Raw genomic sequence first — 16140 nt, 5'->3', positions numbered from 1 at the left:
AAATGCCATTCAAATTTCCATTAGTTTAATATAGATGACATAACCCTGATTTTCTCTTCTCAATCTAAAGGCACATGCCAGGACATACCAGTCGTGAAATACTTGTGATTTTTAGTAGTCTCACGACTTGCGACCCATCTAACATCTATGATCTTATTAAGGTAAATGTTTCGTAAGTTTTGTTCATTGCTCATGTTGTTGGCTTGCTGTGTGCCTGTTCTGGGAGGGTGCAGAGCTTGGGAATTTTATAATATAGGGCACTGCTTCAAATTCATCAAGTGAGAAATTTCCCAACACAATGACTGTCATTGGGCAGGATAGAGTTGGAATGATTAATACTGTGCCAGCATTTCTATTGAGCTGAAGGAGCAATCACCTTGAGCTACTGTTCCATATTTCCTCAAAGATTCAGGGTTTGTTCCTTGGCCAAATACTAACTGATATAATTTGTGTACTAAGCATGAGGTGGTAAAATACAGGTATAGTTACCCAGTTACAAAGCTGGGTCATATGCAACTGCTCAGAGATCTCCAGTTCCCCTGAAAGGCCTGGTTGTTAACTTTATACTGAGTTAGTACTAACATCAGGCCTTTTAGAGGTAGCATAGTAGTATCTGTTGGGCTGTTAAAAAGATTGTACATTGACTTGATGTCCTAGATCAGTGTTTCCCAACCTTTTTTAGCCGAACGTCCCCCTAAAGCACTTACATACTTTCCAATGCCCCCCAAAAGCACCTTTATACTTGACAACACCCCTCTTAGGCACAATATACTTTCCGGCACCCCCATAATATAAAAACATGTATACCATATGCTAACATGAGAAAATGATTCTGCTTTAAATTTTTATTTGCCTTTAAACCTAGCTTACACGGTATCTGTGTGCTGTATAGCGGTTTTGATATCAGTGTGATCCTGGAGCTTGATGGTTTTTAGCAAGAGTTGAAATATGTGGTTCAAGTTGAGTCAGCAAAAGACTTATGAGCCCATGCGTAACAGTGTCCAAGCGGTTTCTGTTTTTGTGAGTATGTGGTTCACTGCACTGAAGCCTCTTTCAACAAGGTAGGAAGATGAAAATGCAATGAACAGCAGTTTGGCTCGTTTCCAATGACCAGAAAACTTACACAGTGTAACCATATACCAAAAAAGACAACGTTTTTGAAAAGCATTTTTGCTTCATTATTCTGAATTTTGATAATTTTTTATTGCAAGCTCTCTTCCTGTTCTTCCACCTTGCAAAGAAATGGGTTAATTACCCAGTCCGGAATTTCCAGATTGTTCAAATCCTTGAATTAATTCTGAAAATCCTTCTTCAGTGACTGCAGGTATCAGCAGCATTCTTGCAAATCACCGTTTGTGAAAGAGAATGCTATACTTTCCTTGCTGGCAAAGTGTGAGGACATTCTTCTCCCAATGTTTTGCTTGTATATTTCCAATTTTCTGATAAGAGTGGACACTGCACTTTTTAGCTGGATTTAATTGAAATTCTTACCTTGAAGTTTCATATTTAGAATGTTAATTTTGTCATACAGATGGACTAGGTATGCCACATCTCCACATAGAAATTCAATCTTGTTTCCCAAGCTCTTGTCAACTTTGAGCAAAAATTCAGCCACAGTATCAAGAAGATCAAAGAAACGTTTTAAGCAGCAGCTTTTTGACAGCCAACGCACTTTAGTGTGAAGCAAGCGTTCAAATTTTTCATCATTATCTTGGCATAACTGGCAAAATATTCTATTTAATGGATGAGCTTTCATTATGCTGATAGCAGATATTAAAGGATCATGCTTGAAAAAAGCTACAAGCTGAGGTTTTTGGCTGCGAGATGTTGATGATGAATTACACAGTGGATTGCAATCAAGCTTGGAATTTCTGTTTCCATAAATGCCACTAAACCAGCATGGTGACCTGTCATCTATGGTGTTCCATCTATTGCAGAAGAAATCATGTTCCTAATCAGAATATTTTTATCAAATATATTTTGAGCTTGCCATAAATTGATTCTCTGTTGATATTTGTTTCAGCTTTTTACAAAAGAGAATCTTTTCATAAACTTTTCCTTTTTTGATAAACCGAACTTGTGCCATTAGCAATTCCTGGTTGTCTCGCACAGCCGACTCATCCAGTTGCATCCCAATTTCTGTTTCCTGTAGCTCTTGTTGATATGCATTGTCTTCACTCATTTCGTCAATACAACGAGCTACAGAGTTATTACTCAGAGGAATTGATTTTTAAATACTGCTATCCATTTTGAGAACAGCCGTGAGCACTTCTGATACCGCAGGCATTATTAATCTTTCACCAATGGAATGAGATTTTCCACACTTTGCTATTGTTTTGTAAATGTTATAAGAAGCAATGGGACTGCTATCAAGGTAGCTTTTTTGGCAATTGACTCGAGTGTGCAATGCTTTTCAAATGCTTCTTTGATCTGCTGGAACTGAGTAATACCATAAGTAGCCTTTTCAGGGTGTCTTTTAACAGACAGACGTACTTTATGGATCCCGAGGGAAATTGGGTTTCATTACAGCCGCACCAACCAAGAATAGTGAAGAAATATAGCAATATAAAACCATAAATAATTAAAAAATAATAAGTTAATCATGCCAAGTGGAAATAAGTCCAGGACCAGCCTATTGGCTCAGGGTGTCTGACACTCCGAGGGAGGAGTTGTAAAGTTTGATGGCCACAGGTAGGAATGACTTCCTATGACACTCAGTGTTACGTCTCGGTGGAATGAGTCTCTGGCTGAATGTACTCCTGTGCCTAACCAGTACATTATGGAGTGGATGGGAGTCATTGTCCAAGATGGCATGCAACTTGGATAGCATCCTCTTTTCAGACACCACCGTCAGAGAGTCCAGTTCTACCCCCGCAACATCACTGGCCTTACGAATGAGTTTGTTGATTCTGTTGGTGTCTGCGACCCACAACCTGCTGCCCCAGCACACAACAGCAAACATGATAGCACTGGCCACCACAGCCTCGTAGAACATCCTCAGCATCGTCCGGCAGATGTTAAAGGACCTCAGTCTCCTCAGGAAATAGAGATGGCTCTGCCCCTTCTTGTAGACAGCCTCAGTGTTCTTTGACCAGTCCAGTTTATTGTCCATTCGTATCCCCAGGTATTTGTAATCCTCCACTATGTCCATGCTGACCCCTTGGAGGGAAACAGGGGCACCGGTGCCTTAGCCCTCCTCAGGTCCACCACCAGCTCCTTAGTCTTTTTCACATTAAGCTGCAGATGATTCTGCTCGCACCATGTGACAAAGTTTCCCACTGTAGCCCTGTACTCAGCCTCATCTCCCTTGCTGATGCATCCAACTATGGCAGAGTCATCAGAAAACTTCTGAAGATGGCAAGACTCCGTGTTGTAGTTTAAGTCCGAAGAAGTGTTCCTGCAATCTTGATGGTTTCATGGCTTCATTAGACAGTACAATGTTACAAATAAAACACATGGAGCATAGTTGATCTGATGGGAACAGAATAAAACTATACTCCAGGTATGTAGGACTGAATTGACATGCTTTCCATAGTTTCTGTTTCTTAGCAGGATTAGAATTCAAGGTTTCATCACCTTCAGATTCCTAGAGATTGCACTATACATATTTATCCATCATTAACAGGGCTAAATTAAAATAAAACTTTAACACAAACTTGGAATGCCTATCAAATGTTGACAATGGCAGCAAGTTGACATGGATAGAACAATAGTAGTGGCATGCAAAGGAATGGCGAGGTGAAGATGAAGATGATCACAAAAGTGAAAATTACATTGACATTGAATGTTAGTTGGGATACAGCAAGTGTTCAGCAAGCTACCTTTAAACTATTCCGGTTAGTGTAATTGACCAATCATGTAAGGTCCCATAATTATAGTGTCATAGTTAGAGTGCCATTTACTGCTCTCCCCCCCCCCCCCCCACCAGAATTCTTTTACCCCTAATACTCCCATAGGACACGTAACTACCGCCTTGGAGGCTGATAACGACCCCATTGCGAATCACTGTCCTAGACAGAAAGTGGAAAAATAACATTATCAAATTTGCAGATGACACAAAGCTGGGTGGAAGTGTGAAATGTGAGGAGGATGTTATGAGAATGCAGGGTGACTTGGACATATTGGGTGAGTGGGCAGATGTATGGCAGATGCAGTTTAATGTGGATAAATGAAAGGTTATCCACTTTGGTGGCAAGAACAGGAAGGCAGATTACTATATGAATGGTGTCAAGTTAGGAAAAGGGTAAGTACAACGAGATCTAGGTGTTTTGTACATCAGTCACTGAAAGTAAGCATGCAGGTACAGCAGCAGTGAAGAAAGCTAATGGCATGTTGGCCTTCATAACAAGGGGAGTTGAGTATAGGAGCAAAGAGGTCCTTCTGCAGTTGTACAGGGCCTTGGTGAGACCACACCTGAAGTATTGTGTTCAGTTTTGGTCTCCAAATTTGAGGAAGAACATTCTTGCTATTGAGGGAGTGCAGTGTAGGTTCATGAGGTTAATTCCCGGGATGGCAGTACAGTCATACGTTGAAAGATTGGAGCGATTGGGCTTGATAACACTGGAATTTAGAAGGATGACAGGTGATCTGATTGAAACATATAAGATTATTAAGAGATTGGACACGTTAGAGGCAGGAAACATGTTCTCGAAGTTGGGGAAGTCCAGAACCAGAGGCCACAGTTTAAGAATAAGGGGTAGGCCACTTAGAACGGAGTCCAGGAAAAACTTTTTCACCCAGAGAGTTGTGGATCTATGGAATGCTCTGCCTCAGAAGGCAGTGGAGGCCAATTCTCTGGATGCTTTCAAGAAAGAGTTAGAGCTCTTAAAGATGGCGGAGACCAAGGATATGGAGAGAAGGCAGGAATGGGGTACTGATTGTGGATGATCAGCCATGATCAGATTGAATGGCGGTGCAGGCTCAAAGGGCTGAATGGCCTTCTCCTGCACCTATTGTCTATTGCAAACTGCAGGATTTCTACTACAAATTGTCTGGTTTACCTCTTCCGGAAGCTGTGAATCTGCATTGAGTCATTCGCAGTGTTTGTTGTAGGTGATTCATTGATGACAGTGGTGAGGTACTGGAATGTATTTAATACCTCAGCAGAAAGTCAGGCACCCATAGGTTGGGCAGAGGCAAGTAAATTCTCACGTCATTCACAAGAGTATTGTATCATTAAATATTCATTGAGTATTTTAATATATTATAGTGATGCTAATTTTCCTTTAACTTTAAGTGCCTGAAAGCCACTAAAATCCGTGTGTCTGTGATTGGCCTATCAGCAGAGGTCCGTGTTTGCACAGTTCTTGCACGGGAAACTGGTGGTAAGTTTGTTTTTAGTGTTAAAGAAATGAAGTCTACTTATTTTGATGTGCTTGCTTTAAGTTCTGTCTAGTGTTTCAGTGATTAACAAGACGATTCACGTGTAAATCTAAATGCAGGAATAGGTGTTGCAAATGTGGAACGAGCTGCCAGTGCAAGTGGTGATGCAGCTTCAGTTTGAACGTTTAAGAGAAATTAGGACAGGTATATGGATGGGAGGGATATGGTGGGTTATGATCCAGTTGCAGGTCGATGAAACTAGACAGATAAAATATTTGAAACTACTAGATGGACCGAAAGGCCAATTTCTGAGTTGTAGAGCTCTCTGACTCTACGTTTTAAATTTTGCATTTACAACATCTGTTTTCTGATATGTGGGTAAATTGTTAATTATGGTATATTCAATATGTCAGGTGTCTCCAAGTGATAGAGCTTTGACCAGTTGCCATTCTGGACACTGGAAATTTTGAGAGGAGGGAACTTTAATCAGGACCACTGCCCAAGAAAAAAAGGCAAGGGTGGTTTGCAGCAGCGTAATAGAGCTTTGACCAGTGGCCAGTTAGCGTTTGGGATTAATTAAGTTAAAGAAAGGCAGAGGCAAGCTCAGTAGCCATCATTGCAGCGGCTGTCGTCTGAGTGGACGTAGAGTGGTGATCTTATGGCTTTAGCTCTTCGAGGCTTCAGTGAAGAAAGTCTTCACCCAGAGAAAGCAAAACTCAAGTTTTTTTTCCTTCTCTTTATATCTGCTCAGCTAGACAGGCAGGATAGTGCAGTGCTCCTCTTGCGGGATGTGGGAAGGCAGGGAAACCTCCAGTATCCCTGACCACCTCAGCTGCGAGAATTACATCCAGCTGCAGCTTCTAACAAACCACATTAAGGAGTTGGAGCTGTAACTGGATGAACTCCGGATCATTTGGGAGGCTGAAGGGCTGATAGATAGGACACACAGAGAGGTAGTTACACCCAAGATGTAGGACGCAGGAAACTGGGTGACAGTCAGGAAGGGGAAGGGGTTTAAAGAGCTGGTGCAGAGTACCCCTATGGCCAACCCCCTTAACAACATTTTGGATACTGTCAGGCATATTATGTAACAAAGGGAAGTCACAGTGGTTGGGTCTCTGGCACTGAGCCTGCCTCACCTGGAAGGACTGTTTGAGACCATGAATGGTGGTGAAGGAGGAGGTGTAGTGGCCTCACCACCATTCAGAGCTCCAGACAGTCCTTCCAGGTGAGGCGACACTTCACCTGTGAGTCGGCTGGTGTGATATATTTGTCCAGTGCTCCTGGTGTGACCTATATATTGATGAGACCCGACGCAGACTGGGAGACAGTTTCGCTGAACACCTATGCTCGGTCCACCAGAGGAAGCAGGATCTCCCAGTGGCCACACATTTTAAGTCCATGTCCCATTCTGATATGTCTATCCATGGCCTCCTCCACTGTCAAGATGCAGCCACACTCAGGTTGGAGGAACAACACCTTATATTCCATCAGGGTAGCCTCCAACCTGATGGCATGAACATTGATTTCTCTAACTTCCGTTAATGCCCCTCCTCTTACACCATCCCTAATTTTTAATTTCTAATTTTTTTTCGCTCTTTCCCTCCCTCTCACAATAACTCCTTGCCTGCTCTCCATCTTCCGCTGGTGCTCCCCTCCCCCTTTCTTTCTTCCAAGGCCTTCCATTCTGTGTTACTCCCCTTTCTCCAGTCTTGTATCCCTTCTGCCAATCAACTTCCCAGCTCTTAGCTTCATCCCTCCCCCTCCTGTCTTCTCCTATCATTTCGGATCTCCCTCTCCCCCTCCCATTTTCAAACCCCTTACTATCTCTTCTTTCAGTTTGTCCTGACAAAGGGTCTCGTCCCGAAACGTCGACTGTACTTCTTCCTATAAGTGCTGCCTGGGGTGCTGCGTTCCACCAGCATTTTGTGTGTGTTGCTTGAATTTCCAGCATCTGCAGATTTTCTTGTGTTTGGGACATCTCCTTCATTCTAGGTTGAAAAGCCTCATCCTGGGAGCACATGCGATGAAGACGGAGGAATTCAGAGAGGGGGATGGCGATTTTACAAGTAGCAGGGTGGGAAGAGATATAGTCCAGGTAGCAGTGAGAGTCTGTTGGTTTATAATAGACAGCGGTGGATAAGCTGTCTCCGGAGATAGAGACAGTGAGATCGAGAAAGGGAATGGAAATGTCAGAAATGGAACAGGTGAATTTGAGGGCTGGGTGGAAGTTGGAGGCAAAGTGGATGAAATCAACGGGTTTAGCACAGGTGCAGGAAGCAGCACCAATGCAGTCGTTGATATAGCGTAGGAAAATAGCGGGACAGTCACCAGTGTAGGCTTGCAATATAGACTGTTCCACGTAGCCAACAAACAAGCAAGAAGGCATAGCTGAGACCCATGCGAGTGCCCATGGCTACCCCTTTTGTTTGAAGGAAGTGGGAGGACCCAAAGGAGAAATTATTTAGAGTGAGGACAAGTTCTGTGAGGCAGAGGAGAGTATGGTGGAGGGGAACTGGTTGAGTCTAGTGTTCAGAAAGAAACTGAGGGTTTTGAGGCCTGCTGGTGGGGGATGGAGGTGTACAGGGACTGGACATCCATTGTTAAAATAAGATGATGGGGATCAGGTAGCCTGAAATCCTTAAAAAGATAAAGGGCGTGTGAGGTGTCACATATGTAGCTGGGAAGGGACTGAACCGGGGGGATAAAACAGAGTTGAGGTATGCAGATATCAGTTCAGTGGAGCAGGAACAAGCTGAAATTCCTGGACAAGTAGGTTTGTGGATTTTGGGTGGGAGGTAGAAACAGGAGATGTGGGGTATGGGAACGAAGAGGTTGATGGCAGTGAATGGAAGATCCCCAGAGTTGTTGCAGCTGCGGAACTCACTGAGGTGTGGGTGCAGGGGAACAAAGGTGAGGACAGAACATTCTGTCTTAGAGAGGGGAAGGTTGGAGGGCATGATGAGAACCTGGCATGGATGAGAGCTGCAATCAGAAGGGGGAAATGGGGTTGGAGAATGGAGGTTTGGAGTGTTCAGAGATGGTGGGATGAGAGGAAGGTGGAGTCTCTGAGGACCTGAGAAAGACAGGATTGTGGAGTGGTGGTGGGGGAAGGAGAGATGGGGGTTCCAGCGGCAGCGCATGAAGATCCAGTCTGGAGATCAAGGCTGGAGTCGGCACTTTGGTGGTGTCCGAGATGGTTGGAACATGCATTGATGGCGGTGGAGTCTGGGTTCTGAGTCTGCTCTGGATTGTTAGAACCATTGAGATCAGCAGCAGGGATCGTGGTCTGGAGACATCCAGGCCTGCCGGTGTTGGAGTCAACAGACTCTGTGGTCTGTAGACGGGCAGTCTAATGATCCTTGCAATAATAGGCACCAGTGACATGGGTCAGATGAGTGACGAGGTTCTGCAAAGGGAGTTCAGGGAGTTAGGTGCTAAGTTGAAGTGCAGGATCTCCAGGGTTGTTATCTCAGGGTTGCTACCCATCCCTCATACTAGTGAGGCTAGAACTAGGAAGATGATACAGTTTAATGTGTCTGAGGAGTTGGAGCAGGAGGGAGGGCATGAGATTTTAAGATCATTGATCTCTCTTCCAGGAAAGGTGGGACCTATACAGAAGGCATGATTTGCACCTGAGCTGGGGGGAGGCTAACAACCTAGCAGTAAGGTTTGTTAATACTACATAGTGTGCTTTAAACTAGAGTTGCAGGGTGATGGGAACCAGAATGCCAGGACAGTTAGTGGAGAGGGTGTGGAGATGTTGGTAGACAAAGTTAGGATTCAATAGGTTGAGCGTGGTGTGACAAAATTGAAAAGGGTGAATACAGGACTGAAGGTGTATTTGAGTGTGTGCAGTATATGGAATAATGTAGATAAACTTGTAGCACATTTGCAAATTGGTGGGTATGATGTTGCAGGCATCACTGAATCATGGCTGAAAGAAGATTATAGCTGGGAGCTTATTGTCCAAGGATACACATTGTATCGAAAGGATAGACAGGAAGGCAAAGGTGGTGTTCTTGTGGTAAAAAATTAAATCAAATTGTTAGAAAGAGGTGACATAGGGTTGGAAGGTATTGAATGATTGTGGATAGAGCGAAGGAACTGCAAGGGTAAAAAGACCCTGATGGGAGTTGTATACAGACCCCCAAACAGTAGTAAGGATTTTGCCTACAAATTACAATGGGAGATTGAAAATGCATGCCAAAAGGGCAATGTTACAATAGTCATGTGGTACTTCAATATGCAGGTAGATTGGGAAAATCAGGTCGGTACTGGATTCCAGGAGGGGGATTTCTAGAGAGCCTATGAGATGGCTTTTTAGAGCAACTTGTGCTGAGTCCACTAGAGGATCAGTTATTCTGGACTGGGTGGTGTGCATTGAGCCAGAATCAGTTGGAGAGCTGAAGGTAAAATAACCCTTAGGGGAAAGTGATCATAATATGATTGAATTCACACTGAAATTTGAAAAGAAGCTAAAGTCAGATGTATCAGTGTTACCATGGAGTAAAGGGAATTACAGCGGCATGAGAGAGGAGTTGGCCAGAATTGATTGGAAATGAACACTGCCAGGGATGACGGCAGAGCAGCAACAGCTGGAATTTCTGTAAGCAATTTGAGAGGCACAGGATGCATACATTCCAAACAGGATGAAGTATTCTAAAGGAAAGATGACACAGTCACGGCTAACGGGAAGTCATAGAAACATAGAAAACCTACAGCACAATACAGGCCCTTTGGTCCACAATGCTGTGCCGAACAAGTACTTGACTTTAGAAATTACTGACGGTTACCCATTGCCCTCTATTTTTCTAAGCTCCATATATCTATCCAGGTGTCTCTTAAAAGACCCTATTGTATCTGCCTGCACCATCATTGCTGGCAGCCCATTCCACGCACTCACCACTCTCTGTGTAAAAAAACTTACCCCTGACATCTCCTCTGTACCTACTTCCAAGCACCTGAAAACTGCCCTCTCTTGTTACCATTTCAGCCCTGGGAAAAAGCCTCTGACTATCCACACGATCAATCCCTGTCATCATCTTATACACCTCTATGAGGTCACCTCTCACCTTCAGCCACTCCAAAGAGAAAAGGCCGAGTTCACTCAACCTATTCTCATAAGGCATGCTCCCCAATCCAGGCAACATTCTTGTAAATCTCCTCCACACCCTTTCTATGACTTCCACATCCTTCCTGTCGTGAAGTGACCAGAAATGAGCGCTGTACTCCAAGTGGGGTCTGACCAGGGTCCTATTTAACTGCAACATTACCTCTCGGCTCTTAAATTCAGTTGCACGGTTGATGAAGGCCAACACATCATACCCCTTCTTAACCACAGAGTCAACCTGCGCAGCAGCTTTGAGTGTCTTGTTCACTCGAACCGCAAGATCCCTCTGATCCTCCACAGTGCCAAGAGTCTTACCATTAATACTATATTCTGCCATCATATTTGACCTGCCAAAATGAACCACCTCACACTTATCTGGTTTGAACTTCATCTGCCACTTCTCAGCCCAGTTTTGCATCCTATCAATGTCCCGCTGTAACCTCTGATAGCCTTCCACACTATCCACAAAACCCCCAACCTTTGTGTCATCAGCAAATTTACTAACTGCTCCCTCCACTTCCTCATCATTTATAAAAATCACGAAGAGTAAGGGTCCCAGAACAGATCCCTGAGGCACACCACTGGTGACCGACCTCCATGCAGAATATGACCCGTCTACAACCACTCTTTGCCTTCCGTGGGCAAGCCAGTTCTGGATCCACAAAGCAATGTCCCCTTGGATCCCAAGCCTCTTACTTTCTCAATAAGCCTTGCATGGGGTATCTTATCAAATGCCTTGCTGAAATCCATATACACCACATCTACTGCTCTTCCTTCATCAGTGTGTTTAGTCACATCGTCAAAAAATTCAATCAGGCACATATGAAAGTAAGCTAGCTAGTAATATTAAAGAGGATACCAAAAGTTTGTTCCAATACATAAAGTGTAAAAGAGAGGCGAGAGTGGATATTGGACCACTGGAAAGGTAGGAATGGGTGACAACAAAATAGTGAATGAACTGAATAAGTATTTAGCATCAGTCTTCACTGTAGAAGGCAGCAGCACTATGATGGAAGTTCCAGGTGTCAGGGGGCATAAAGTGTGTGACGTTACCATAACTGGAGAAAAGGTTCTTTGGAAACTGAAAGGCACCTGAGTGCCCTAACTGGGTAGCAATGGAGTTGAGCTCCACTAAAGAATTATCTATATCTGCACTTCTTGGCTCTGCACTCCCTAGCAGTCTGCCCAGATCAATAGCTAATCCTCTTGTTAGACACACTTTGCGTATATGGGCTCAGTTCAGGAAATGCTATGGTTTCCAGGGGTTTTCCATTTCTAGCCCAGTCGCACATAATCACCTTTTTTTACCTACTATGTACGATTCAGCATTCCATGTTTGGCACAGGAAGGGCATTAGACATTTTGAAGATCTCTTCATTGATAATTGCTTCGCTTCTTTTCAGCAGCTCTCTGTTAAGTTCAACCTGCCTAACACTCACTTTCACAGATATCTCCAAATCCGACACTTTACTGCTCCTTTAATTCCTAACTTTCCTGAAATGCCTGCGAAAAATGCTATGGACCTATTTCTTTCCATTAATCCACTAGGTAAAGGTTTAATATCAATTATCCGAGATAAACTAGCAGCCTTACGACGGGCCCCTGTGGATAAAATTAAAATGGCCTGGGAGCAGGATTTAAATATCTCCTTATCCGAGGAGAGCTGGGACTCAGTACTCAAATCGGTTAACTCAACCTCCCTTTGTGCTCGCCATTGCCTTTTACAGTTTAAGATTGTTCATAGAGCCCATATGTCTAAATCTAAACTATCTCGATTCTACCCTGGCATTAGTCTGCTCTGTGATAAATGCAAGAGGGGCGTGGCCTCTCTCATCCATATGTACTGGTTCTGTCCTAGCTTGGAGAAATTCTGGAAAGATGTCTTCACTACATTATCAGGTATTCTGAATCAGCACCTAGAACCTAACCCCTTAATTGCTCTGTTCGGTTTTTGGGGCGAGACGGATTTATGTCTGGGTCCGACCAAATGTCGAATACTATCCTTTGCCTCTCTCCTGGCGAGACGCTTGATCCTCCTTAGATGGAGAGATGTTGCCTCGCCCACTCATGCGCAATGGCTTAACGACATTATGGCCTGCTTGGACCTCGAAAAAATTCATTATTCAGTTCTTAATTCGGATCTAAAGTTCCATAAGGTCTGGGGACCTTTTATCGAGTACTTTCATAACCTTCCTCTTGACTAGGGTTTTTTTTTCTTTTTTTTCTTCATTTCGGTCCCTTGCTTTCAGCTCCTTTTTTTTTCTGGCAGTAGGCATTATTATCCTCTGTTGCTAAGTGTATTCGCAGTCTGGGAGTTTGACTGTCCTGACTTATACTCTCTATATTGTGTGGTGGTTGGTCTGGAGTTGTTGTTTTTTTCTTGTGTTATGGGGCTTGGGGAGGACACTAAGCTCACCTGTCTTTAATTTAGGTGCTTTTTTGTTAAATTCTCTTCCTTTGTAGCATATTGTTATTGTATGCTTAATTTTGCACTGTATTAATGCTCCTCATTGGGATTTGGGGTTTTTAATTTTGTAAAATGTTTTGAAAAACTAATAATAAAAAAAAAGAAGGAAACTGAAAGGTCCAAAGGTAGATAAGTCATCTGGACCAGTTGGTGTACACTCCAGAGTTCTGAAAGAGGTGACTGACGAGATCGTGGATCCATTAGTAATGAATTTTCAAGAATTACTAGTTTCGGGAATAGTTCTGTAAAAATGGAACATTGCAAATGTCCGTCCACTCTTCAAGAAGGGAGAGAGGCAGAAGAAAGGAAACTGTAGGCCAGTTGGTCTAACCTCAGTGGTTGAGAAGGTGTTGGAGTCAATTGTTAAGGATACTTGGCACATGATAAAATAGGCTGCAGTCTGCATGGTTTCCTGAAGGGACAATCTTACCTGACAAATCTTTTGGAATTCTTTTAAGAAGTAACAAACAGGATAGACAAAGGAGAATTGGTTGATATTGTGCGCTTGAATTTTCAGAAGGCCTTTGACAAGGTGCCGCACGTGAGGCTGTTTAACAAGCTACGAGCCCATGGTATTACAGGGAAGATTCTGGCATGAATAGAGCAGTGGCTGATTGGCAGGAGGCAAAGTGGGGGAATAAAAGGAGACTTTTCGGACTGGCTGCCAGTGATTAGTTGTGTTCCAACGGAGTCTGTGTTAGGACCAATTCTTTTTGCTTTATATGTCAAGATTTGAATGCTGTTTTGTTGCAAAGCTTGCAGACAGTATGAAGTTAGATAGAGGAGAAGGTAGTTTTGAGGAAGTAGAGAGACTACAGAAGGACTTAGATCAGGAGAATGCACAAAGAAGTGGCAGATGGAATACAGTGTTGGGAAGTGTATGGTCATGCACTTTGGTAGAAGAGATGAAAGGGTAGACTGCTTTGTAAATGGAGAGAAAATACAAAAAACTAAGGTGCATAGGGAATTGGATGTCCTTGTGCAGGATTCCATAAAGGTAAATTTACAGGTTGAGTCTGTGGTGAGGAAGGCAAATGCAATGTTAGCATTCATTTCAAGAGGAGTAGAATATAAAAGTAAGGATGTAATGTTGAAACTTTATAAAGCATGGGAGGTTTCACTTAGAGTATTGTGAGCAGGTTTGGCCCCCTTATCTTAGAAAGGCTGTACTGAAACTAGAGAGAGTTCAAAGGAGGTTCACAAAAATGATTCCAGGATTGAATGGCTTGTCATATGAAGAGCATCGATGGCTCTGGGCTTGTAGTCATGAGAATTCAGAAAAATGAGGGGTGACCTCATTGAAACATATCAAATGGTGAAAGGCCTTGATAGAGTGGATGCGGAGAGGATATTTCCTGTTGTGGGAGTGCCTAAGACCAGAGGACACAGCCTCTGAAAAGAGGGGCGTCCTTTTAGAATGGAGATGAGGAGGAATTTTTTTCACCAGAAGTTGGTGAATATATGCAAATGTTTTCCATTGTCAGCTGTGGATGCCAAGTCTTTATGTATATGTACGCAGAAATTGATAGATTCTTGATTGGTCAGGGCATGAAGGGATATGGGGAGAAGTGAGGAGAATGGAGGTAAGAGGAAAATTGGATCAGCCTTGATGAAATGGCAAAGCAGACACAGTGGGCCAAGTCACCTAATTCTGCTCCTCTGTCTTGTGGTTTTATCATCTTATGACTGTAATATCATATATCACACAATCGAAAATTACTTTTGGAGATGGAACGTAGTTTGTTGATTGTGTCTTAAACAAAGAACAGAACCATTTGCTCAGTTATATGTGGTATCTTAAATTATTACGCCAATATTGCACTAAAATTTGTATTTTTATGAGTTTAGTCTGAAACCCAAGCAGTCATAATACTTAATAAATAGGTTTATTTTTGTGGCATGTACCATGGTACAACATGGAATTAATTGGTATTGGAGATATTTTAGGCACTGGTTTTAAATTGGTCAAACTCATGCAATACAGAAAAGTGAGGCAGAGTCAAGATTTCATGACTGAACTCATCCCTGGGGAAAGATATTAATAGGAAATGGTAGGGCACAATGGGGTGTTACTAATGTGGCAGGGGGATGGGAACAAGTGCAGAGAGACAGAGGGGTGTAAAATAAGGGTAGAAGCAAAAAAGTAGTAAGGTGAAAAGTAAAAGTGGCAGGCAGGCAAATCCAGGGCAAAAATCAAAAAGGGACACTTTTCAACATGGTTGTATAAGGGCTAAGAGTGTTGTAAAAACAAGCCTGAAGGCTTTGTGTGTCAATGCAAGGAGCATTCTTAACAAGGTGGATGAATTGAATGTGCAGATAGTTATTAATGAATATGATATAGTTGGGATCACAGAGACATGGCTCCAGGGTGACCAAGGATGGGAGCTCAACATCCAGGGATATTCAATATTCAGGAGGGGGTGGGGTAGCGTTGCTGGTTAGAGAGATTAACGCAATAGAAAGGAAGGACATTAGCCTGGAGGATGTGGAATCGATATGGGTGGAGCTGCATAACACTAAGAGGCAGAAAACGCTGGTGGGAGTTGTGTACAGGCCACCTAACAGTAGTAGTGAGGTTGGGGATGGCATTAAACAGGAAATTAGAAATGCATGTAATAAAGGAACAGCAGTTATAATGGGTGACTTCAATCTACATATAGATTGGGTGAACCAAGTTGGTAAGGGTGCTGAGGAAGCAGATTTCTTGGAATGAATGCGGGATAGTTTTCTGAACCAACATGTCGAGGAACCAACTGGAGAGCAGGCCATTCTAGATTGGGTATTGAGCAATGAGGAAGGGTTAGTTAGCAATCTTGTCGTGCGAGGCCCCTTGGGTAAGAGTGACCATAATATGGTGGAATTCTTCATTAAGATGGAGAGTGACATAGTTAATTCAGAAACAAAGGTTCTGAACTTAAAGAAGGGTAACTTTGAAGGTATGAGACGTGAATTAGCTAAGATAGACTGGCAAATGATACTTAAAGGGTTGACAGTGGATATGCAATGGCAAGCATTTAAAGATCGCATGGATGAACTACAACAATTGTTCATCCCAGTTTGGCAAAAGGATAAACCAGGGAAGGTAGTGCACCTGTGGCTGACAAGGGAAATTAGGGATAATATCAATTCCAAAGAAGAAACATACAAATTAGCCAGAAAAAGTGACACACCTGAGGACTGGGAGAAATTCAGAGTCCAGCAGAGGAGAATGAAAGGCTTAATTAGGAAAGGGAAAAAT

At 43.0% G+C, this 16140-nt stretch overlaps 1 protein-coding gene across 2 annotated transcripts in view; it reads left to right on the top strand.

Moving 5' to 3' along the window:
* gtf2h2 (general transcription factor IIH, polypeptide 2) overlaps positions 1 to 16140 on the top strand; it is a 54400-nt gene that overhangs the window by 17569 nt on the left and 20691 nt on the right. For both annotated transcript variants that reach the window (XM_073066191.1, XM_073066201.1), the window contains exons 9-10: positions 71 to 161; positions 5237 to 5324. In XM_073066191.1, coding sequence (XP_072922292.1) covers positions 71 to 161; positions 5237 to 5324 — 179 coding nt within the window. The remainder of the gene's footprint in view (positions 1 to 70; positions 162 to 5236; positions 5325 to 16140) is intronic.

The sequence above is a fragment of the Hemitrygon akajei genome, chromosome 2 (genome assembly GCF_048418815.1).
Source record: "Hemitrygon akajei chromosome 2, sHemAka1.3, whole genome shotgun sequence".
Classification (NCBI taxonomy): Eukaryota; Metazoa; Chordata; class Chondrichthyes; order Myliobatiformes; family Dasyatidae; genus Hemitrygon; species Hemitrygon akajei.
This window is presented reverse-complemented; position numbering and strand designations above follow the sequence as displayed.